Below are 24374 nucleotides of genomic sequence, written 5' to 3' on the forward strand. Positions count from 1 at the left end.
CACCCAAAGCTTAATACCTCATTCCTTTGAGCCTTGGTTTCCTCATCTATGAAATGGGAACATAATATATTATCATACTGTTGCCAGCTGTTTTTTGTTTAGTTTTGATTTTTTGGCCATGCCATGCAGCATACAGGATATTAGTTCCCTGACCAGGGATTGAAGCCCTGCCCCGTACTTTAAGAGCACAGAGTCCTAACCATTGGACAACCAGGGAGGTCCCTGTTGCCAGGTTTAAGTGAAAGGATGCCCTTGTGACTGCTCATAATGGTGTCTAGAACATGACTAGAACACAGTACATTGTAGTTTAGGGAAAAGGCCTTGGTACTGAAATATGCCAAAAAAGGCAGATGTTAGAAATGGGATACTCACCTCCTCTCTCATCTCAATGAAGTTATCTTAAATAAGGATAAGAGATGAGATAGCTATTTTGAAGCAGAATTAAATTGTAATCTGATAAATTGTTACAGCCTTTTCATAGTACAGCTTAGTTGTATCTAATCAAAATATAAGATATGTGCCCTGTTTGATCAAACATTTCCATTTAAGGAAGTCATCTGAAGGGCATAATGGTACATGTGTAAGGATTTTCATAGCAGAATGATTTGAAATAGCAAATCAGTGGAGACATGAATAGGAGGATGATTAATAGAATGATAATCCCTCCAAAGCATGGGATTCTGTGACATCAGTAGAAAAAGTGAAGTAGACCTATACGTCACAGCCTCCCAGAATTGTCACTGATCTATTTTGGGGTAAAAATGAACACAAAAGACAGAACACTATACAGGATGTGTGTGTGTATGTGTATGTACGTGTCTATAGAGGTGGCGCCTGCGGTAAAGAACCTGCCTGCCAATGCAGGAGACGTAAGAGACACAGGTTCGATCCCTGGGTCAGGAAGATCCCCTGGAGGAAGGCATGGTAGCCCACTCCAGTATTCTTGCCTGGGAAATCCCGTGGACAGAGGAGTCTGGTAGTCTACAGTCCATAGGGTCACACAGAGTCAGACATGACTGAACAGACTTAGCATGTGACACATAACTTAGAGACAAAAAGACATGAATAAATGTGAGAAGCGTGTATCTGTGTTCTTGTACATGAGAGAACAGGGTTGGAAATACATAGAACAAACCATTTATAACGTTTACCCCAGGGAAATGTCAGTAGACAAAGGGAAAGGTTTCTGCTTCTTTTACTTCAGTCATTCTGAATTTAAATTGCTTACAGCAAGGATATATGCGATATTTTTTAAACTTCCTATTCAAAGCCTCTGATCCAGGCTGCTGTGTACAGTATTTCTGGGGAACAGCAATGTGTTCAGTTTAACCTTGTGTCACAGCACCTGGCATGTAGCAGTGTCTTGGCACGAGTATATCTTTTGTGTCTATTTAATGATGACTATTAGCCATTACTGAGGCAGTTACTGTTGTTACCTAAAGTGTGTGTGGTGGAGTCTGGCTGCTCGCTGCCCAAAAGCCAATAAAGAGGCCACATTGGTGGAAAGGGAAGTTTGCTCTATTTCGGATGCCAGCAACTGTGTGGCCGACACGCCCTCACCAGCAACCAGTGGGACAAGAGCTTTTATAGACAGAAAGAGGAAGCTACTGGCAGAAATGGCACAGGTCAGCTCTGACAGTCATCTTCAAATTGGTCATTGCTGGTTTGACCAGTGTCATCTTGATTGATTGAGGTACAGTTAATCTTCCCAGAGTTCATTTTTCCCATTTCTCTGAGGCCAGTTCTAGGAACTGTGGCAGCCTATGTCTTGGGTCAGAGGATGAGATGGCTAGATGGCATCACCATGAAATGTTCATGCAATGAACATGAACTTAAGCAAATTTGGGAAGATGGTGAGGGACAGGGAGGCCTGGCATGGTACCGTCCATGAGGTCACAGAGTCAGACACAACTGGGCGACTGAACCCACGAATGTTGTGGGTACAGTCTGGTCATCGTGAAGTTAACTTCTCCGCCTGGTATTTTAGTATCTGTAAGACAGCTCACAGGATATGGCTCAGAATATTATCTATAGCCCTTGAGAAAGATCTTAAGGTCCTTGACTGTGCATAATGACTACATTATTATTATTTAGCCTCCTTCGACTGTTTTCCTGTGTTTCCGCATTTCTCATTTCTCTGATTAAATTTGCTCTTTGACTAAAGTTTACGAAAGACAATAGACAGAGGCCATTATGTGTGTGGGGGCAGGGGTAGGGGGGTGGTGGCAAGGATAGGGTCTTGCTTCTTCACTATTAACTAAAAAGCAGGGATTTCACTGGCAGTCCAATGCCTAAGACTTCACCTTTAAATGCAGAGGGTACAGGTTTGATCCCTGGTCAGGGAACTAGGATCCCACATGATTGTGGCCAAAAAACTGAAACTTAAAACAAAAGTAATATTGTAACATGCAACAGACACTTTAAAAATGGTCCACATCAAAAAAATATTTTTGAAAAGCAGTATTTGTATTCCTTGGGGAACCATAGAGTTTTTTATGGTTAAAATAAGTCCATAAATTTTTTTATAGAAACACATGGTTTTTAGTCAAAGTCTTTTATTAGTGGTGTATATTCACCATATATTTTCTAAACATATATGACTCACATACTACAGTAATATAAAATTTTACAGAGGTGAGATCATTCTATACATCTTAGTTTGAGATGTATTTACTTACACATCTTAGATACTGATCTATCTCATTATTTTTTATAACCATTGTGTCATTCGATGGAATGAATGTACCTCAATTAATTTCACCAGTCCCCTATTAATAGACATTTAGGTGGTTTCTAGATTTTACTAAGACAGATGTTACCATGAACATCCTTATGTAAAACATTTGTGGGAGAATTTCTGTAAGATACATACTTTGTTGGGAAGGACATTGAATTTCCAAAAAGTTGTACCAATTTCTGGTGCCACTGAGTGAGCAAGAACCCTTCTCTTCCATATCGTAGCCAACAAATTTTGATTTATACTGTGGTGCTAGCGAAAAAAAAAATACGTTTTATATTTGTTTTCATTTTATCTACTTAATTAGTGAAACTGCTTTTCAAAGCTTTCCTGAGGGTCCTGATTCTTGGAACACTGGAATTGTACGTGCCCGAGAGTTGTCAGGAGGGCTTCCCAGGTGGCGCTAGTGGTAAAGAATCTAACCTGTCTGCCAGTGCAGGAGACATAAGAGACATGGGTTCCATCCCTGGGTTGGAAAGATCCCCTGGAGGAGGGCACGGCAGCACACTGCAGTATTCTTGCCTGAAGAATTCCATGGACAGAGGAGCCTGACAGGCTACAGTCCACAGGGTTGCAAAGAGTTGGACACGACAGAAGCGACTTAGCATGAAGCAAAAGAGGGTCAGGGGATGCATACTCTGCATTTCATCACAGTATAAATCAGTTGACATGCTTTAGAGCAAAGTGTAGTCTCTTAGAAAGTGTTTGTCCTCTCATAGTGATGCAGAATTTCCTTGTATAGTTAAAGTAAGTTTGTGTAGAGCATTGCTGGTTGAAATCCAAGTATCACAAAGACAGATTTTCATGTAGTCTCTCTGCTATGTACTATATAAAGTCTTAGGATTTACAAATAGCTGAGAATAGTTATTTCTTTTCACATCCATCATGCTCTTTGGTTTCATACCATGGTTTCCCCATGTACTGTTTAGTGGAGTTCAGAAATCTTGTTTTATTCTTATCTGTAAACGTTCTCAACTTCATTTAGATTAGCTTGAAAGAGATCACCAAGGCTTTAATTTTTTTTTTTTAACAGGGAATAAAGCTTAGGGCAGGAGACTAGAACCATGCACCATTTATTTTCCCTTTTTCACCTTTTCTCTTTTGAGTGTCTGAGGCCTGTAAGCTTATTTGGCTCTCTAAATCCATATTTATTAACTTAAATATAATTTAGCCAGAGTTGAATTGTTGCAATGAGATTTCATAGCAACAAGCGACCATGAAACTGTCATTTGTCTCATTTTGGGGAGGCACCAGAACTGATTACTTGGGAGATGATTTGTGATCTTAATGTCATGGTGATTTGAGATTGTACCCTGAAGGCGAGGATGGGGTGACCTGAAGATTCGTTTGTGTACAGGCATTCTTAAGGGCCAGCCTAACTGAGAGGTAAATTGAAATGACTAGAGGAAGCCCCTCAAAGAGGGCGTTTGTCATGTGTTAGCTGGGCAGCACTCGCCATTCGCGTTCTGTTAAACACGCCAACTCCCTTCTGGAGGTGCCACCAGGCAAATGGCAAAAAGGCAGTTCTGCGTGCAAGCTTCCTACCATGCCCACCAAGGGGGCCAGATGATCCTGTCTGCTGCCTGTTCACCCTGGGGGCCAGGCCCAAGACCTCGACTTGGCCTGTGATACCCCTGTGCTCCTGCACTCTGAGTTCTGACCTAAAGGAGAGAACCTCTAGCTCATGGTTCATCAAGGAACCATGAAAACAGTGGTGGGGGCAGGACACAGACAAGGTAGTTGATGACATGGAATACAACTCCAGGTGTTTGCGCCCTTATGAGTTCTCTTGTTTCCTGTTCATCTTCTAAGCCTGCTTACAAGGGCCATGTCTTTTTTCCTTCTTCCATCCTGAGAGGTCTTAATTGGTTCAGAGATCAATATCTCCTCCCACGTGTCTTGAGAATATCCTGATTGATCCTGAAGCCAGTCCTTGCCACTGTTGTTCATGTCACAGAGTCACTGTTGTTGCTGCTGTTTAGTCACTAAATTGTGTGTGCTCAGTCGCTCAGTCATATCCAACTCTTTGCAACCCAATGGATTACAGCCCACCAGGCTCCTCTGTCCATGGCATTTCCCAGGCAAGAATACTGGAGGGGGTTGCAGTTTCCTTCTTCGGGGGATCTTCCCAACCCAGGGATTGAACCCAGGGATGGAACCTGTGTCTCCTGCTTGGCAGGCAGATTCTTGGGAAGCCCCATAGAGTACATACGTGATGCTAATGTTTGTGTGGTACCAGGGCAAATGTATATGAGGCTGCTCAGAGCTTGAGGTGACAACCTGCAGGATCTTAGGCTGCCTTGAGGGCTGAGCAGACCAATAGCTTAGGATACCCTTTCACCTGTTACATGCACACACAGGTTGTGAAGCTGTGGTCAAAGCTAATCATGATGACCTTATTCCTCTTGCCCATGATTGGTTTAGGGTAAGCATATGACCTAGGTGTGGCCAATGGTGTGTGTGCAAGGCTTTGATGCATTTCTTGAAAAGCTCTTTTTACTCCTAAAAAGAGACATAGAGAAAGAGATAGTCCTTCTTTTGGAGTAAGGATGTGGTACTTGGAAGAGTGACAACTATATGCAACCATGAGAAAATGTTAGTTTCAGGAGAACATGCTGAGTGGAAAAAATGGAAGGAACTTGGGACTTTGATGGCAGTGCTCTTCTGTGGACCTCACCAATCTTGGAGCTACCCTCCCTTTAGACAGTAAGATAATCGATTCATAACAGTGAAGTTGTTTTTACTTTCACTTTGTTTGTTGTTGTTCTTCGGTTGCTAAGTCATGTCCGACTCTTTCCAACCGCATAGACTGCAGCAGGCCAGGCTCCCCTGTCCTTCACTATCTCCCGGAGTTTGCTCAAACTTAACATTCATTGAGTCGGTGATGCCATCCAACCATCTCATCCTCTGTCACCCAGTTCGCCTCCTGCCCTCAATCTTTCCCAGCATCAGAGTCTCTTCCAATGAGTTGACTCTTCCAGTCAGATGGCCAAAGTATTGGAGCTTTCATCATCAGTCCTTCCAATGAATATTCAGGGTTGGTTTCCTTTAGGATTGACTGGTTTGATCTCCTTGCTGTCCAAGGGACTGTCAGGAGTCTTTTCCAGCACCGCAGTTTGAAAGGATCAAATCCTCAGTGTGCAGCCTTCTTTATGGTCCAACTCACATCTGTACATGACTACTGGAAAAAAATAATTTTGACTAGATGGACCTTTGTCAGCAAAGTAATGTCTCCACTTTTTAATATGCTGTCTGAGTTTGTCATAGCTTTTCTTCCAAAGAGCAAGTGTCTTCTAATTTCATGGCTGTAGCCACCATCTGCAGTGATTTTGGAGCGCAAGAAAATAAAGTCTGTCATTGTTTCCACTTTTTTCCCATCTATTTGCTATGAAATGATGGGACCAGATGCCATGATCTTAGTTTTATAATGTTGAGCTGTAAGCCAGCTTTTTCACTCTCCTCTTTAACTGTCATCTAGAGACTCTTTAGTTCCTCTTCACTTTGATACTTAATACAAAAAGTATTCTGATATAAGATCTGCTCAGGACTTGAGGATCACGACTTATAGAAGGATTGTCCAACCAAAAAAGTGCTCAAGAAAAAAAAAACTTCTGAGGAAATAATGGTATAGCTGAAGTTGTACTGGTAAAAGGAAAATGTTTAAATTCAAAGTAAGTTAGATAAAAATAGAAGGATGCTTTTCTTAAAGTGCTTTGCATTAAAAATCACAAGACTTTTTCATTAATATGATAGTGGTCTTGACTAGAAATATTTGCCAGCATCTCAGCAAAACTTTAGAGAAAGGAAGGAGATTTTTGCAATTTTAACAATTGCAGGAGGCAGAACTGCATATAGGTCAGAAATCTGGCCCTGGAGCCAAACTGTCTAGGTTTAGATCCTGCATCTGCTACTTCCTGGTCTATGACTTCATGTAAGTTACTTAACCTCTCTGTGCTTCATTTTTCTCATCATCTGTAAAATAAAGATAATACTAGTTCCTACCTCAGAGATGTTATTGTGTATATCTTCACAAAATATAGGAACAGCATTTGGTGTATATGTACTATGTAAGGGTTTGCTAGTATTAGTTTGCAGTTATCATCAGATGGCACAAGTGGTTAAGAATCTGCCTGCCAATCAGGAGACATGGATTCCATCCCTGGGTCAGGAAAATTCCCTGGAGAAGGGAATGGCAACCCACTTCAGTATTCTTGCCTGAGATATCCCATGGACAGAGGAGCCTCGTGGGCTACAGTCCATAGGGTTACGAAGAGTTGGACACAACTGAGTGTCAGCACAAATGATCATCCAAACCTGCTGCTGTTGCTGCTAAGTCGCTTCAGTTGTGTCCGACTCTGTGCGACCCCAGAGACGGTAGCCCACCAGGCTCCCCCGTCCCTGGGATTTTCCAGGCAAGAACACTGGAGTGGGTTGCCATTTCCCTCTCTAATGCATGAAAATGAAAAGTGAAAGTGAGGTCGCTCAGTCGTGCCCAACTCTTCGTGACCCCATGGACTGCAGCCTACCAGGCTCCTCTGTCCGTGGGATTTTCCGGGCAAGAGTACTGAAATGGGTTTCCCTTGCCTTCTCCGCATCCAAACCTATGCACGTGTGAAAAAAAAAAGTCACTTAAACACAGGTGCTTCTATGACTACACAGTCATTAATGTGGCTAAATTAAGAAGGTCTGTCATACTAAATGTTGGCAAAGACCTCTCATACATTACTGATGGGAGTGTAAAATGGTGTGGCCCTTTTGGGAAATTGGGCTTCCCTGGTGGCTCAGACGGTAGAGAATCCACCTGCAATGCAGGAGACCTGGGTTCGATCCCTGGGTTTGGAAGATCCCCTGGAGGAGAGCATGGCAACTCACTCCAGTATTCTTGCCTGAAGAATCCCCATGGTCAGAGGAGCCTGATGGGCTACAGTCCATGGGTTCACAGATAGTCGGACACGACTGAGCGACTGACACTTAACACTTTGGAAAATTGACAGTTTCTTAGAAAATAAACATGCATCCATCGCATGATCTGTTAGTGCCACTTCTAAGTATTTAATCAAGAGAAATAAAAATTTATGTACATACTCACATACAAACACACACAGACACACAAGACTTGTAAATGAATGTGCATAGCCTATTTCTTTATAATACCTCCAAAGTAGAAATAGCTCACGTTTCCATTAACAGGAGAGTGAATAAACTGTTGTATATGTATGCAATAGAATACCTACTCAGCAATAAAAAATGAATTAACTGCAAATATATCCAACACCATGAATGAATTTCGAAAACATTTTGCTCAGTGAAGGAACATTCATCAAAGAATACATACTTTCTAATTCAATTCATATGATATCCTAGAACAGGACTAGCTAACCTGTGGTAATAGAAATCTGAACAGTGGTTGCCTCTGAGAGATGAGGAAAGATTGGGCAGAGGCAATTAGGAGAATATTCTGCAAAGTTCTTTATCTTGGTAGGGGTGTGGACAATATAGGTGTATACATTTGTCAAACTTGATCAAGTTGTAATACCTAGAGGATGTATATTTTGCTGTTTATAGCTCTGTTTTAAAATGAAACAAAAAACGATAGCAGATGCTGCACAGGTCTTGGAAAGTAAATGTACAAGATGAGCATCTTTTCATCCTGGGTAGCAACAAAAATATCAAAAACTATGAGTCATGTCTGAAGGATACAGGAGTTGACTTGAAGAGGAATTGTCTCCTAGTGGCCAGTACGGGACAGTTTGAACATCGACAAAGACAACAAATTTTATTATAGCACATATAATATATCTAAATACATATGTTTATGAATACTTAAATAAAAAACCAATTTGGCCACCATTAGAAGTGCCAGCTTACTATTTTGACAACTGGTAAATAAAGGTGAAGAACTGAGCATTTGCTATCTCTGCTTTATGAATTATACCACTTAGTAACCCATTCGTGGATGAGAGGAGATTTCTCACTTGAGAAATAGTCTAGCTCAAAGTAAAGGTGATAGAATTGGACAGTCATCATATTGAAAACCTTAGTCAGTTAAATGATCTGTCTATTGAGCTAACATCACAAGAAGAGATAGCTCAAATGAGAAAACACAGATTGGTGACCAGTGAAACCATCTTGACAAAAAGAGACCTGACTGGTATCTGACCAAGCCTTCAGACTCAACCAACCTATAGGAAATACAGTGAACAAAAGACCATGTTAAATGACACCAGAGAGATGTAATCAACAGAACTCAGATAGTGGGAGAACTGGCAGAATAAACAGCCCAGTTTCTTCAACAAATAAATTATGAGAGCGAGACAGAGAAGAGGCAAAAAAGAGGGAAAGATGAATGGGAGAGAAACTTCTACATTAACAGAGACCTAAGAGAAATAACAACAAAATGCATATGTAAACATTTTTGGATCTTGATTTAAACAATCTTGGAAAAGAATGCCTTCATAAAATAAGTGGAAATTTGAACACTAACTGGATATTTGATGATTATTAGTTAATATTGGGCATATTGGGGTAATTAAAGTTTTATATTTTTTAAAAATGTCCTTAGCTTTTATATTGGAATATTTACAGATAGAATTTTTTGACCATCTTAGATTTGCTCCAGAGTAATACATATAAAAGGACAGAAAGTGAATGAGAATATTAATGAAACAAGATTAGCCATGTGTTACAACTGTTAAAACTGGTTGATGGATACATGGAGGTTCATTATACCCATCTGTCACTTTTTGTAAGGACTTGAAATTTCCTACCATTAAAAGTTCTGTTTCGATTTCAAAGGAACACAAAGCGGGAGAAAAGAGGGGAAAACAAAACAAAAACCCAGAATCTGCAGAAATCCAGGAAGGAAATCTAACAGCATGCCTGAATGTTAACCCCTGGACTTGTTTCTCCCTGTCTGCAAGAGCCAAATGAGAAGGCTGTGTTTAACACGGAGAGCTCTGGGTTTGAATCCTGTTCTACTACACCCAGTTGTGAGGACTTCTCTTACCAGATCTTCTGAGCCTCTGTGTCTCAACTGTAAAATGGACACGAACAAGTACCCACTTCCTAGGGTCGTTGTCAGGATAAAAGAAGAATCTGTGTAAAGCATGGGGCACAATACTTGGCACTAGTCGGCACTGAATAAATGCGGGCTGTTGACTATGAGTTTACTGCATGGAACATTTAAACTCAGAAAATAAACCAATGAATATATGCACTTTTCAATGAATGCTGGAGCATTTTTGACGGCCTTTTTCTGTTTGTTTTTCCAAATATGGGAGTGAGATTAGATTTTACAGTGTGCATCGCCTGAAAAACGGCAAGTGCCTAGTGGTAAAACCAAGTCAAAACTCATGGGGCTCTCATCTTGTGAAACAGATAGAAAAGGAATCCCCCATTCGGCCTGCCTTTCTCCCTTTTTCACCTCTGTTTTTCTATTTTTGGTTAAGAAAGCAAGAGAAGCCGCCGAGAACAAGAGACTTCCCTCTTTTGCTGCCTGGAGGGGAATGTGAGTAATGGACTTTTCCATCGGGGTTGTTTTTCCTGGACATGGTGTGCCCCTCCAACTGCTGGAACACGTGATCCTGAGGGAGACCTTAAATAAACTTCAAATGTTCCTTATCAGTCAGCAGTGCTGTCCCAGTTCTAGTAAATTATGAATTTGTTTTCTGCATTTGCTGCCCTTCCTTTTTGAACAGAAGCCCTATTCATTCACAGTATGAGTTGAGTGATTTCCATATTCCCCACAGAAGGCAGAAGTGGTCCTGAATTCAGCCCCCAAATATGCACATGGCTGGCTCCTTTCTTTTTTTGCTACAACTGGGGATTGAACCCAGGCCACAGGAGTGAATAGCAGCAGATCCTAACCACTAGACCACCAGGGAACTCCCTTGGCTGACTTTTTTTTTTTTTCTTATGAATGTTTTGTTTACTGGGGTGGGGAATGGGAAGAGCTGATGCAAGAGGATAGGAAGAGATGTCTACCTTCCTTCCCTTGTAGCCCAACCCCATTCAGCCAGACCCTAACATACTGCACTGAAAATAAATTTCATATGCAGTAACACACAGTAACTTAAAGATCAAGGCAGCTTAACTGGGCTGTTTTCAGGCTTCCTGCGTAGCTCAGTCGGTAAAGCATCTGCCTGCAATGCGGGAGATCTGGGTTCAATTCCTGGGTCGGGAAGATTTCCCTGGAGAAGGAAATGACAACCCACTCCAGTATTCTTGCCTGGAGAGTCCCATGTACAGACGAGCCGGGCGGGGTGCAGTTCGTGGGATCTCAAGAGGTGGACATGACTTAGTGCTATCTCTTTCAGCTGAAAGAACTGTTCATTTGACTTGAAAAGATACTTGTTCAAGAAAGTTTCTGCTCAAGTTTTTTCTTCTATACCTCAGGTGTTTTTTTTGCGGGGGGCAGAAGAAGGGGTGGTCTTTGTTGCCGTGCAGGCTATTGCCCAGTTGCGGCAAGCAGTGGGTGCTTACTAGTTGCAGTGCACTGGCTTCTCATTGGGGTGGCCTCTCTTGTTGGAGAGCTCAGGCTCTAGAGCCTGCCAGCTTCCGTAGTTGTGGCACGTGGGCTTAGTTGCTCTTCGGATTGTGGAATCTTCCTGGATCAGGGATCGAACAGTGTCTCCTGCATTGGCAAGCAGATTCTTTGCCACTGAGCCACCGGAGAAGCCCCTCCCCTGAAGGGCTCCTTCCTCATCTTCAGTCCCTCCATGACTCTTCATTGCATCCTCCTGCTGTAGTTTCTTCGTAGGTCTTAACCCTCACCTGAAATTAACCTTCTTTATTATTTTTTAAATTTCTTGCCCCACTCTAGACATCTCCCCCATCATCATTGTGTGCTCACCACCTAGCCCAATACCCAGCAAAACTAGCTACCTAATTGGTAGGAGCCAGTGCAGACGGAAAAATGTGAGCCCCAGTGTTCAAAATGTATCAAAAATTACAAGACCGCAGAACATTAAGCCAAGTGTGGTGCCCTTTTTTGCAGGTATTAGAACCATTATTATTAAGCTACCCCCACCCCCACCCCCCGCCAAAACTGTTATTGGAACGAATGCAAATCCAAGGAAAACTATCAGGAACCTAAGAGACACTGGCATCCAGATTGATCAATGATGGAAAACAAGACCTAGCCTGTGTGTGAAGGGGATGCATGAATCGTCAACTGCAGGGTTGCCTGTGAGGTGAGAAATGAGACAGTCATGCGGCTCGCCTTGAGAAACACTGAGTCTGGGCTATAAATCCCCCGAGGGTCAGGACCGTAGTGTTTTCATCTTGGATTTCCCTGGCAAGGCTTCTGCACATACATAGTGGTCCATGAATATTTGATAGGAACTGGGTCAGTTCTCAAGGCAGAATTAGAGAAGGTTGAGGATTATGAAGGAAATATTCTTTTCTTTAATGCAAACCTCACCATATTCAGGAGGAGATGAGCCGGTCTGAAATTAACTTTGTCCTTTTAGTTTATGATGAGTGGTTCCGAGCTGTGCTTGGCCATCAGAGTTTTAGAAAACTGCAGCGCTTTGGCTGTGTTGGGATTTTATGGTGTGTCTGGCATTCATTTGGTGTATGATGCGTTCTGTGATGAAAGTGATAGTTTTGTGAAAGTGCAAAGCTTCTGGTAAGGATTCCTAAGACTGTATTTCTTTAAAAATCAGGTCTACACTTTGACATTTTTTCCCCTAAAATGATGGGCCTATTTCCCTTGTCCCACTTCTAGAGATAGTGAAAGCCCCACAAAGTCACCAGTATTCTTGTCCAAGCTCATCAGTTAGTGATCGTCCAATTGTGTCACAGTTTGCATTTTATAGGCATAATTTCACTTATGCCTATATTTCATTTGGACTTACTCTGGGGGTATAATTTCATTTTCTTTTCTAAAACTTATTTCACTGAAGTGTAGTTGATTTACAACGTTGTGTTAATTTCTGTTTTTTTTTTTTTTTTTTAAATTTCATTTCATTTTCAGTGGGACTCAGCAGAGCTCCCTGAGTCTGCATTTGGCTCCCACATTAAGCCCTGGCCCCGGGGCTGACTGTCAGAGAGAAGCCATGTGGAAGAGCAGTGGTTTCAGGTTGGGTGTAGAGTGAGAGTTGCCACTATTGTGGTGTGCACCTTTCTATGCAAATTCTAAAGGACAGAGTCCTGTCAAACGCCCAGACCACAGAGCTCCTATCTGATACCAGTGCTGCAACAGCTATCCTTTCCCCAAGACGGAATCCCTGGTACCTCAGCCTCCCAGTGTCTTTGCACCTGGGGCCCCACCCAGGTCCCCAGTTCCGTGTTGATAATCACTCATCTTATTAAACAGTATTGGTCAGATGACAAAGGGTATTTGATTCCAGTTGTCCTGTCTCTTGTGAACTACTGTGTTAGATAGAACCTTTTTGTTTGCAAACCAATTTAAAAAATTTTAAACTTGCTTAAGTAAAAGTAGAAATTATAGTGATTCAGACAGTCTTTGGATTCTGTTTCTCTCTAGCTCTTCTCTCTGGTCTTAAGTACTTTGGTACTCCAGATCTCATCCCAGCAGCTTTTTAACTCCAGAACAAAGACAGACACACTTCATCCCTGTTCTCTTTAACTGGGAATATAGGAAACTGGTATTTTTATTGTTGTTCCTGAATCTGGGCTTCCCTGGTGACTCAGTGGTAAAGAATCTGTCTGCCAGTGTAAAAGATGTGGGTTCGATCACTGGATCAGGAAGATCCCTTGAAGAAGGAAATAGCAACCCATTCTTGTATTCTTGCGTGAGAAATCCTATGGACAGAGGAACCTGGCAGACTACAGTCCATGGGGTCACAAAAAAGAGTTGGGCATGACTTAGTAACTAAACAACAATTCCTGAATCACATGTTTATTATCCTTTGATATAGGGACGTGAGGTTTCACCCTGATCATTTGGATGGTGCCCTCATGGAAAACCAGGGATCGTAATTAGAAAAGGTGAAACACAGTTAAGATGGTTGAAAACAACACACTTAAGCTGTGATCGTATCCTGGTTTTAGTCTTCATGTGTGCTCCCACGGCCGTAACCTGACCTTCACCCAACCCTGTATTTGGTCTGTAGCTTTACCTGGTCCTTCAGGTTGGCTTTAGCCTCCTGGATTTAGCCCATTCTATTGTCTTGCTTATGAAACTATTTATCAAAATTCTGATTGTCCTTCAACAGTGAAAAATTCTTTCCTTATCTTTGGAAATGTCACACCAGCTCACTCAGTAGACTTTCCAACTCAGGGAGAAAAGTCACCATTTATTGAGCTTTTGCTGCTATATGTCTCGAAATAGAAGGTTCCCCCAAATATAAAGTCACTCCCCATGTTCCCACTAAGAAGATTCAAGACAAGTGTTTTACCCACCTTGGTGTGTATGTGCGAGTACTCGGTCATGTCTGACTCTTTGTAACCCTATGGACTGTAGCCCATCAGGCTGCTCTGTCCATGGGATTCTCCAGGCAAGAATACTGGAGTGCGTTGCCATTGCCTACTCCAGGGGATCTTCCCAACCCAGGGATCACACTCATGTCTCCTGTACTGGCAAGCAAATTCTTTATTACTGAGCCACTTGGGAAGTGTCTTACCCTACTTGGTGATATAAAAATTTAGGAACGTAGATGAAATAGTCCAGTATCTTCTTCTAATACTTAAGATTATTTGTCCTGTGGATTAAGAATTTGGGTGATTGCTATCTTGCATTTTCCCTCTTTATGAAGTAAATTTTTTCAGTCTCTCCACATGCATCTGTGTGCTGTGTGTTGGCCCCGAAATGGAAGCCGCTGACTGAATCATCCTTCTAGCTTACCCAAGCACAGCATCTTTGCTTCTGCCCGAGTCATTTGAGCTACAGAACCTTTTCTTTCTTTTTTTTTTTTATATTGATGTATAGTTGATTTAGAGTATTGTGTTAGCTTCTGGTGTACAGCAAAGTTATTCAGTTACACATATATTTTTCATATTCTTTTCCATTATGATTTGTTACAGGATATTGAATATAGTTCTCTGCGTTATACAATAGGACCTTGGGTTGTTTATCCATTCTGTATATAATAGTTTGCTTCTGCTAATCCCAGACTCCTAATCCATCTTTTCCAATTCTCCCTCCTTGGCAACCACAAGACTGTTTCTGTTTCATAGATAAGTTCATTTGTGTCTTATGTAGTTAGACATGTAAGCGATATCATATGATACTTACTTGTCTCTATCTCTCTCTGACTCATTTTGGTCAGTGTGATCATCTCTAGATCCACCCATGGAGCTGCAGATGGCATTATTCATTCTCTTGTATAGCTGAGTAATAGTCCATTTCATATAACATCTTTATCCATTCATCCATCGATGAACAGTTAGGTTGTTTCCATGTCTTCAGTTCTGTTCAGTTCAGTCGCTCAGTCGTGTCCGACTCTTTGCGACCTCATGGACCGCAGCATGCCAGGCCTCCCTGTCCATCACCAATTCCCAGAGTTTACTCACTCATGTCCATTGAGTTGGTGATGCCATCCAGCCATCTCATCCTCTGTCGTCCCCTTTTTCTCGTGCCTTCAGTCTCTCCAAGCATCAGGGTCTTTTCAAATGAATCAGTTCTTTGCATCAGGTGGCCAAAATATTGGAGTTTCAGCTTCAGCATCAGTCCTTCCAATGAATATTCGGACTGATTTCCTTTAGGATGGACTGGTTGGATCTCCTTGCAGTCCAGGGGACTCTCAAGAGTCTTTTCCAACACCACAGTTCAAAAGCATCAATTCTTCGGCTCCCAGCTTTCTTTATAGTCCAGTGCTCATATCCATACATGACTACTGGAAAAACCATAGCTTTGACTAGACAGACCTTTGTTGGCAAAGTAATGTCTCCACTTTTTAATAACATGTCTAGGTTGGTCATAACTTTTCTTCCAAGGAGCAAGCATCTTTTAATATCATGGCTGCAGTCACCATCTGCAGTGATTTTGGAGCCCAAAAAAATAAAGTCTGTCACTGTTTCCACTGTTTCCCCATCTATTTGCCATGAAATGATGGGACCAGATGCCATGATCTTAGTTCTCTGAATGTTGAGTTTTAAGCTGACTTTTTCACTCTCCTCTTTCACTTTCATCAAGAAGCTCTTTAGTTCTTCCATGTCTTGGCTATTGTAAATAGTACAGCACTTTCTCAGTCTCTGTGTATGTTACTTCACTGGGAGTACTATTGCATGAGCTTTTTTTCCTCCTTTTTCATTCATCCTAGAATTGTATATGCATGGTCTTCCAGCATAACCACCTACTTCATGGCCAAGTAGTGTTAAGTAACTTGGTTACTCTAGCATTCAGCCCTTCCAATTGTAAGGTCACATGCCTATAATTATTATTGAATTGGCAGTAACTCCTTTGCTACCGATTTCACCAAATGATCTTTATAAGCATCCAAACTTGATACTGAATTAGGTTGTTTCAAGGTATTGTGACTCCCTCCAACAGTACACTGTAGTTCAAAGGAATTGGAGTCTTTGAATTGTGTCTCATTTTTGAGGGACAGGGATTTTGATAGGAGAGAGACCACCTCTCCTTTTATTGAAATACATGGTGTATGTCTATCTGCCGGTCAAATTCCTTGTGTTTTGTATGTCCAATCTCATTTAACTTCTCCAACACCCTTAATGAGACAGGGCTTTTTATCTACATTTTACTAAGAAGGAAACAGATTATCAGAGAGGTCAAATAACTTACCCAAGGACATATGGCTACAAAATGCCAGGCTCATCTGGCTCTAGAATACATATTTTCTTAGCTACACCACACACTACCACAAAAGTCCAGAAGATTCTTTTTCCCGTGGGAAAAACAGGGTACCACGTCACACCCTCTTACTTAGCCATTCTAAAATTAAAAAGTGGGTTGTTGTTGTTGTTTACTGAATTTTATATATTTTTCTCTCTACTTGACTCTGAAGTATAATGGATTTTGATTATTCCCTGTCCATTGAGTTCATTAGTAATGATTTTGAAGTGCAAATGATGAAATAAATCCTTTTTCAAGACCAAGGTCATTCTCCCAAGATTTTCTGTTTGTGACTAACATCACTGATGCCAGTTCTAATGTTATCTCATGGAATTTGGGGTTTCCTTTTGAGTGTAAACGCAAATGGTGTAGAATGACTGTGAATAGCACAGCTGAGCTCAGTGTTATTTCTGTTTGTGTTCATTAAATTCCCTGCCTGTTCAAAATGTATACAGACTGAAGAGCCAAAACTGAAGTTTGGGTTCTTAGATGGCATAGCCAGTCTCTGAATAATTATCCAATGCAGATGATGCATGACCAATAAACAACATTTCATCTTGTGTTTTACATGTGTTATGAAGAAAGGCTTTAGGTGGCCAAAAAAAAAAATAGCAGAAGTTTTGGGTTGTTGGTTTTATTTTTCCTCCCATTGCTCTCCTGACTCATGTTGAAAGGCTTTTGTTTCTAATCAAAGCAACAAACGGTAAGGTCATTTCCTTGCGATTATATGGCAGCGGAAGGCGTCGGGGTTTTTAGGTCCCTACTTCCACCAGCTTGTATTTGGAGAAAACACACACACAAGTGCTTAATACATGTGTCCTTTGTCCTGCCCGTTCTCTCCAGTCCCTTTAAATGAGCCGAGATCATGGTTCGGAGGTAAGAATAATTTCTCTTCTAATCTTTTGACTGCAGACAGCGTAATGGTGCTTCTTGAGCTCTTTCTGGCATTTCTTAGAGAATCGAGGGCAGATTTTAATATTTTACGGGGGTGAATTAACTTAAGTACTAATATTTCAGAACCCGACTTTCAGAAAAGGAAACTCCAAGAAATGTTTGTCTTCACTCTTTTCAAAGAGTTATTCCTTCCCCCAAAGACCTGGATCTACTCCAGGGTGATAGCACTGTGAAGATCATCCTTAACACTCATCTTTTGGAGGGTTTTCCTGTCATTGTGTTGAATGTTATCTCTGCCTCCTTAAAGGTCCTAAAAGGCTGATTTCTTGTTTTCAATTTCAGAACTTTGGTAATTGTTGAAGTGTATAATTCCACCTCAGTGCTCCCCACAACCCCACCCCCAAACCATTCTTTCTCTTTTTTTTTTTAATTGTAAAGAGCTGAGCTGTTATACGGATGTGGAAAGGACAGAGCAAGGGCAGGAACGGTGTCAGTAAGCATCATGGAAATGCTTTGAGATTTGCTGTTGTTAATCATCTCCTCAACACAGTGTGTTGGGAGCCATCTCTATTTCTGTGAGCATTTGGCAGGAAAGATCCTGTGGGGGACTAGAACTCATTAGTAGCTTTTCTAAAAGGACCTTTTATCGTACATCCCTGTCTTGCCTCAGAACAGAAGCAGGAAAATGGAATTCCATCCCTCAGTCTAGTTTATGAAGACTTCATGAAATCAGAATTCAGCAGTTCAAGGTAGAGACCTCAGCAATGCCATTTTCGGGGATGGCTATCAATTAATTCATAAAACCTTTATGATTTGTCAAAGGAAGTCCTACATCCTAATTAAAGGGAAGCCTTTTTTTTTCTTTCCGCCTGTGGATTGTGGCTATGGTAAGCTCATCAAATCCAATTCTGTGCATCCATTTTTTTTTCCCTCATGGGTAGAAGTTGGAAGTGGAGGAGGGGAGGAAAATCTGGGTAGACTTCAGAAAACAAAGGAAATTGTCTCATCCAGGAGGCTGCAGAGCTCTTGGGAATAAGAGGAAGTCTGTGGAGGAAGTGGGTAGGATTGGGTAGAGAGAGAAACGTCAAGGAAATAAATATATCACAATAGCGGCTGGGATCCTACCCCCTTGTCATAATCCAGCACAACAGCGTGGCCTTAGAAATCAATCAACTGTCTCTAAATCAGTCCTATCTAAAACTATTTAATGATCTGAAGGAGTAGAAAGGAATGCAATCATATCCAAATGCAGTCCTATTGCCTGGATTCTGTTGGTGACATAGACTCATGTGAGATGATCCTGTTATTAAGAATCAGGACGTAAAACCTGCCTAGAAGTAAGACCATCTTGTCATGCAGCCCTTTCAGGAATCAGGAACTACATCTCTTAGCAGAGAAACTAAAATATTCCCAGAAACACCACTCCAGGGCACATTCTTTGTGTTCCAATGCACCATTTATTTGGCCATTCATTTGGAGTACACAGAAAACCATGTACTGATGACTATTGGAATGGGGGTTATTACGGTCAAAGACCCCACCCCCAGCACATCCTCGCTGTGGAGAGAGGGCTCAAAAACAGTGGGAAGGGTGGGAGATGGGCGGTGGACAAATACCGCTAGTTGAGTAGGATTGTTAAATGTTATTTACGCTGTGGACTATTTGAGCTGGGAGAAACCTCGTAAGTCACTTTGTCCAGTCCCCTCATGCTCTTACTGAGTAGTTGGAAATCCAGAGTAGTGGAGGAATGCTCCTAAGATCTCCTGTTGCATTAGGAGCAGGACACAGTCCCAGAGGCCCTCTCTCCAGAGCGCTGGTTTTATACTGTGCCCACCACAATGCTGTTTCTAGGACCAGCTGGTTGCTTTGTCTGACTTCCAGTATCTCTGCATTTCATGCAGCGTGAGTTTCTTCTCATGCACTCATGTCTCTCCTGGAATAGAGAGGTGGGAGCTGCATCCCAAATGAGACTCTGCTTCTTATTATGGGCTGCTTCCAGCTGCTTCCAACTGCTGGCAGAAACTAGTGAGCAGGTACATGAAGGACCCCAAGAAAAGAAGCAGCAGTCTTGTCACTAGTCCTAACAAGCTGCAGTACTAGATTAAAGCGTACTAAAAGACTTTCTCTTTGCTTTGAAAATATTGTCCGAGCCTGAATATATTAGTTAGCTCTTAGTAGATGCGTGTCGCAAGATCATAATTCAAGAATGAGACATGTGTTTTTCCCCGATCTGGATTCCATGAAGCTCCAGTTGAGACTTCCTCTTGCTTAATGTTGGGAAACTATGAAAATTTTTAAATGAAAAACTTTTTCTACACTGGAAAGATAAAGCTGAGTACAGGTAAAGTATACAGTAATATATGTTAGTGTAATCTGACAAGGTTAGTCAAAGTTTTTCATTCCAATAAAAGCAGCAAGAGCAAAGGATGATGTTGGGCTCATTCTCTGTTTATTTTAGATGCCTTTTTTTTTTCCCTTAAAACAAGCCTTTTTAGGTGGTGCTGTAAAGTATATGTTCACTTCTGTCCTGTCTTGGTTTATTTCCTCTTTTGGTTTTCTTCTATCCTTGCAAGTTAGAATGAAGAAGTCAGCAGAGTTTATACTGGTTGTTTCAAGATTTTACTGTATTCCTCCCTTTCTGTTAGACATGTTTTATATTCAGGTTTTGCAGTCAGGAATGAGATTAGTCCAGAAGCTGACCTTCCACAGTAGGAAATCTTTATCTAAAGAGCGCAGAGAGAGTACTGGATTCTAGATCTAGGTCTGCCTCTGGCTGATGAGCTCTGAGGTCTCGGTGAGCTGACTTTTTCCCATCCAGTCCAGTCCTCCGTACCCACATTCATGGGTGAAGGCATTAGTCTAGTGCCAAGACCCCTTTTCAGCTTTGAGATGCTCTAACTTTAATTATATGAAATAATTACAGATTTTTTTTTTTGGTATTTATTTATTTGGCTACATCAGGTCTTAGCTGCAACCCGAGGGATTTTCAGTCTTCGCTATGGCATGCAGGATCTTTAGCGGCGTTTAAACTCTTAACTGTGTCATGTGGGACCTACTTCCCTAACCAGGGATCAAACCCTGGCTCCCTGCATTGGGAGTGTGGAGTCTTAGCCACAGAATCACCAGGGAAGTCCCCTAGATTCCTTACAGACCAGTTGCATATGTCTCTCCCTTTCTGCTGGCCACCACCTCCCTCTCCTCATTCCTCTCTTCCTTTCCTTTTCCTTTTTCTCTCCCTTCTTCCTTCCTTTCCACTGATATTTTCCTTTTCATAAAAAGACATGCTGAGCATGGACTATAAAGACTCAGAAGCCTGTTGAGTCAGGGGCAGTCCATGAGTAGGAGCAATGGTAGGACAGCAAAGTTGAAAATGGAGAAGTTTCCCAGGCTGCAGATTGAAATCATAAGTGGAGGTGTTATCTAGGAAGAAATCTGGACCTTGTGGGTCATGGATACATCTCTTGTGTTGAAATTTGACACTGCTCCTTAGATTCCAAATTCCTTAGAAGTCAACACCTATTCTCTGGGGGTGTCCTGCACCAACAGCCTGCCAGACTCAGGCTTACAAAGGTGAATGAGATGCAGTGACTATGTGAAGACCCGACCAGTGGAGGGCGTGCAAATTGGAATTCTTCAGGGACTCTTGGTAAGTCTTCCAGGCTTGCCTTTTAGTTCATTTACTGCTCACTCCTGGGGAGTAGAAAAGCTGTTGATATAACATGGCTGTGAGTAGTAGAATTTAATTATTATGATTTTGAGGTCACAAGATTGAACCAACAGGAGTTTTTAGGTAGAAATTGAAACATGTCAATTACAGCAAACAGTGACACCCTAAAGCATTCAGGAGTCCACTGGTAAAGGTTCTGTTTTTGGAGGGTGTATCCAGATGAAACAGGAACAGGAAGTGGCAGGAGTCATAGCGCATGAATCCTGCATGGCCGCTTATGAACCGAGTAGCCTTTCTGGTGTCGTGACAGACATAATTACAGTTCTCTTACTAGGTAGTTGAGAGGATTAGAGCCTTGTCACTCAAGACATACATAGTAACTGGCAGTTGCTATTATTAAGGAATATTATTATACATCTATCCCAAGTACAGGGCTTCTCAGGTGGCACTAATGGTAAAGAACCCACCTGCCAATGCAGGAGACGCCAGGGACGCAGGTTCAATCCCTTAGTCGGAAGATCCCCTGGAGAAGGGCATGGCAACCCACTCCAGTATTATTGCCTGGAAATACCATGGACAGAGGAGCCTGTGGGGCTACAGTCCATAGGGTCGCACAGAGCGGGACACGACTGAAGCAACTTAGCACACAGCATGCCTCTCAAGTACAGCGAATAAAGACAAGCGTGCCGTGAAAATATGTAAGCATCACCAGAAGACTGAGTGTACAAACTAATGAATGGATAATTTTTTTCAGGGTTTTTAATGTTCATGATAGCATAAGTGTGAATCAGTTATTCATTGTCCCACCTCTTGTCCTCATCAGGATATCCATCAGCCTTCTGTCCTCTTGGACACACAAGATCACTTGACCTTGCAGACATTTGTCTGGATTTCACTGGGCACAGCTTCACAAATAAGTAATGAATTACCATATGTCCATTGCAAACTTGCATCTTGGGCCTGATTGAGGTCAAGTGTTCATCATTTTAAAAGACCTAGTTCTAAACCATTTTAAGGACATGAACCCAGATATAAATCTGACAAAAGTTATAGAAACTCTTCCTGGAAAAGATTCTCACACACAGGTTTTGCTTATGCTTTGGAGGGGGTTGTTGGCAAACCCCTCTCCCCACATTAATAGGCTTGTAACAAGTCCTGTATCCCAGCAGGGGAAATGGCAGATGTGTGTGTCTCTCAGAGAAATGGTGAGGAACAAGTTGGCCTCTGTGTGTGATACCTGAGAAAGGAGTTTTTTTTGGAGAACTCTTTAGCACTTAACCTTATTCAAGCCCACTAGAAGTGTGTGATTTGGGAATTGTCATGGACTCCATACAAGGTATTTAGAACCTAAGGGCAAGTCCTTGCACCTGCAGAGGAGGCTCTGCAGCTGTTTATACCACATCTCTGAGAGGAGTCGTGTCTCCTCCAATAACTGGAGAGCGGAGGAGGCAGGCACCCTCTTGGTACTTGGCCTTGTGTTAAGAGTAAGGTCACTCGAGTGGGACTTGTAAGTAATTGTTCTGTTCACCATTAGAGCAGTCACCTGGCTTTAGGGATTCATCCGAAAATCTGCAGAGATTACACAGTAAGCACTATATTTGAGTTGCAATGCTAGGAACTTGTTCGTAGTAACCATGCACATCCCCAAGCACTCACCTGAAGTGCAAGCGCCCCTCTTTTTTAAAACAAGTACTGAGTTCCAACATACCACAGATCTTGCTTTTACATTATCCTTTTTTCCTTCTTTTTAAAAGGAGCTACTCATCAGCTAGATAGCTTTTAAATATTTTATGTGAGACAAGAAGACTCCGTTGTGCTCTCAGTTTTTTAAAAATGAATAAGCAACTCCATTTTTTCATCCAACAGACATTTATTGAGCAGCTGCTTCTACACGGTGCCAGCTATAAGCTCAGGGTCCAGTGATTAAGAAGACAGATAGGGTCCCTGGAGGTACATATTATACAACAAAGTACATCATTCTTTAATTACAATTGTGAGAAATGCTACAAAAGAGAAGTATAGAGAGCTGAAAGAACACAACACACACTCATAGTAAGAGTTATGGAGCCCACGGCTATTCCAGACACCCTGTTCATCAGCTTATTCAAACCTCATAGCAAGGCACTAGTACTGTTTCCATTACTCAGATCAGGAAACAGAAGAACACAGAGATGAGGTTGTTTGCCCATGTGGAGCCCCTAGCAAAACATTGAAGTCAGGATTTGAACCCTGGGCGAGCTGACTTCAGAGTCTTTACTCATAACCACTACACAATGGCTTCTATGAGAAATGAATGTTTAATCTGTGTTTTTAAGAACAAATTGGTTTAGCCAGTCACTTTCCAAACTTCCTCATGCTTTGAGGTGTGAATGAGATCATACAGAGGGAGAACTAGAAGAGGACAGTGTGGCTGGAGCCAGAGATTTAGGGGAAAAGGAGTACAAGACCAGGGAGGGTGGACAGGGAGCGAGCAGTGCAGGATTAGGTGGTCTGCAGGAGTGATGGAAGCCTTCTTCTGATTGAATCAGCTCTGAAGCTAGACCCCCTTGGTCAGGGAGACCCTCGTGGGAACCTTCCACTCCTGTGAGATGGAAGCATGGAGGGGAATTCTGCTGATCTGACTAGACTGTTGCAGATCTGTGTATCTTCTTGTGTATACAAAGCATCCTGCTTGAGGATGTTTTGTCTGTGCCATCAACCTGTCCCATTGATGTGTTTTCCAGACCCAGATGTTTTCTGCCTTTTCTGGGGCCTGCAGAACATTTTTCTTAGTGGTCCATGTAGTCACACCGTGCCTGTGGTAGGTTCATAGTCACCATCATTCATCATGGCTAACACAGAATGGCAGGTGCTGCGTGGGGTTCTTCCCACCCGTTCTTGTGTTTTAGCCTGAACTCCATGAGGTAGATACTGCTACTGTCCATATTTTTCAAATTAAAAAAAACCCATTTACAAGGGTTAAATGAATTGTCCAGGGTCCCACCGGCTAATTGTTGGAGTCAAGTCTTGCATCCAGGGTTGCCTAATGCTGAAGTCCGTGCTTAACCCTGCGTATCTCACTTCCTATTTTACAGATGCAAAAACTGTCCCAAGTTCATGACAGAACTATTCTAAAACAAAAAAGTGAAAGTTGAGTTGCTCAGTTGTGTCCGACTCTTTGTGACCCCATGGACTGTAGCCCACCAGACTCCTCAGTCCATGGGATTTTCCAGGCAAGAGTACTGGAGTGGGTTGCCAGTTCCTTCTCCATCTAAAACTGATACTTTACACAAAGTTTCATTTTCTAGGCCAAAATTACGTTTCATAGGAAAAAGAAAGGG

General features: G+C 42.0%; 1 protein-coding gene across 2 annotated transcripts in view; it reads left to right on the forward strand.

Annotated features, from left to right (window-relative positions):
- The window catches only part of FRMD4B (FERM domain containing 4B), a 200057-nt gene that overhangs the window by 16097 nt on the left and 159586 nt on the right, over window positions 1-24374 (forward strand). The window contains exon 1 of one of the 2 annotated variants that reach the window (XM_018038306.1): window positions 17279-17369. The exons of the other annotated variant lie outside the window; for it this stretch is intronic. Coding sequence (XP_017893795.1) covers window positions 17346-17369 — 24 coding nt within the window. The 5' untranslated portion in view covers window positions 17279-17345. Of the gene's footprint in view, window positions 1-17278; window positions 17370-24374 lie in introns of those variants that run through there. 2 annotated transcript variants of the gene reach the window in all.

This window comes from Capra hircus, chromosome 22 (genome assembly GCF_001704415.2).
Source record: "Capra hircus breed San Clemente chromosome 22, ASM170441v1, whole genome shotgun sequence".
NCBI classification, from domain to species: Eukaryota; Metazoa; Chordata; class Mammalia; order Artiodactyla; family Bovidae; genus Capra; species Capra hircus.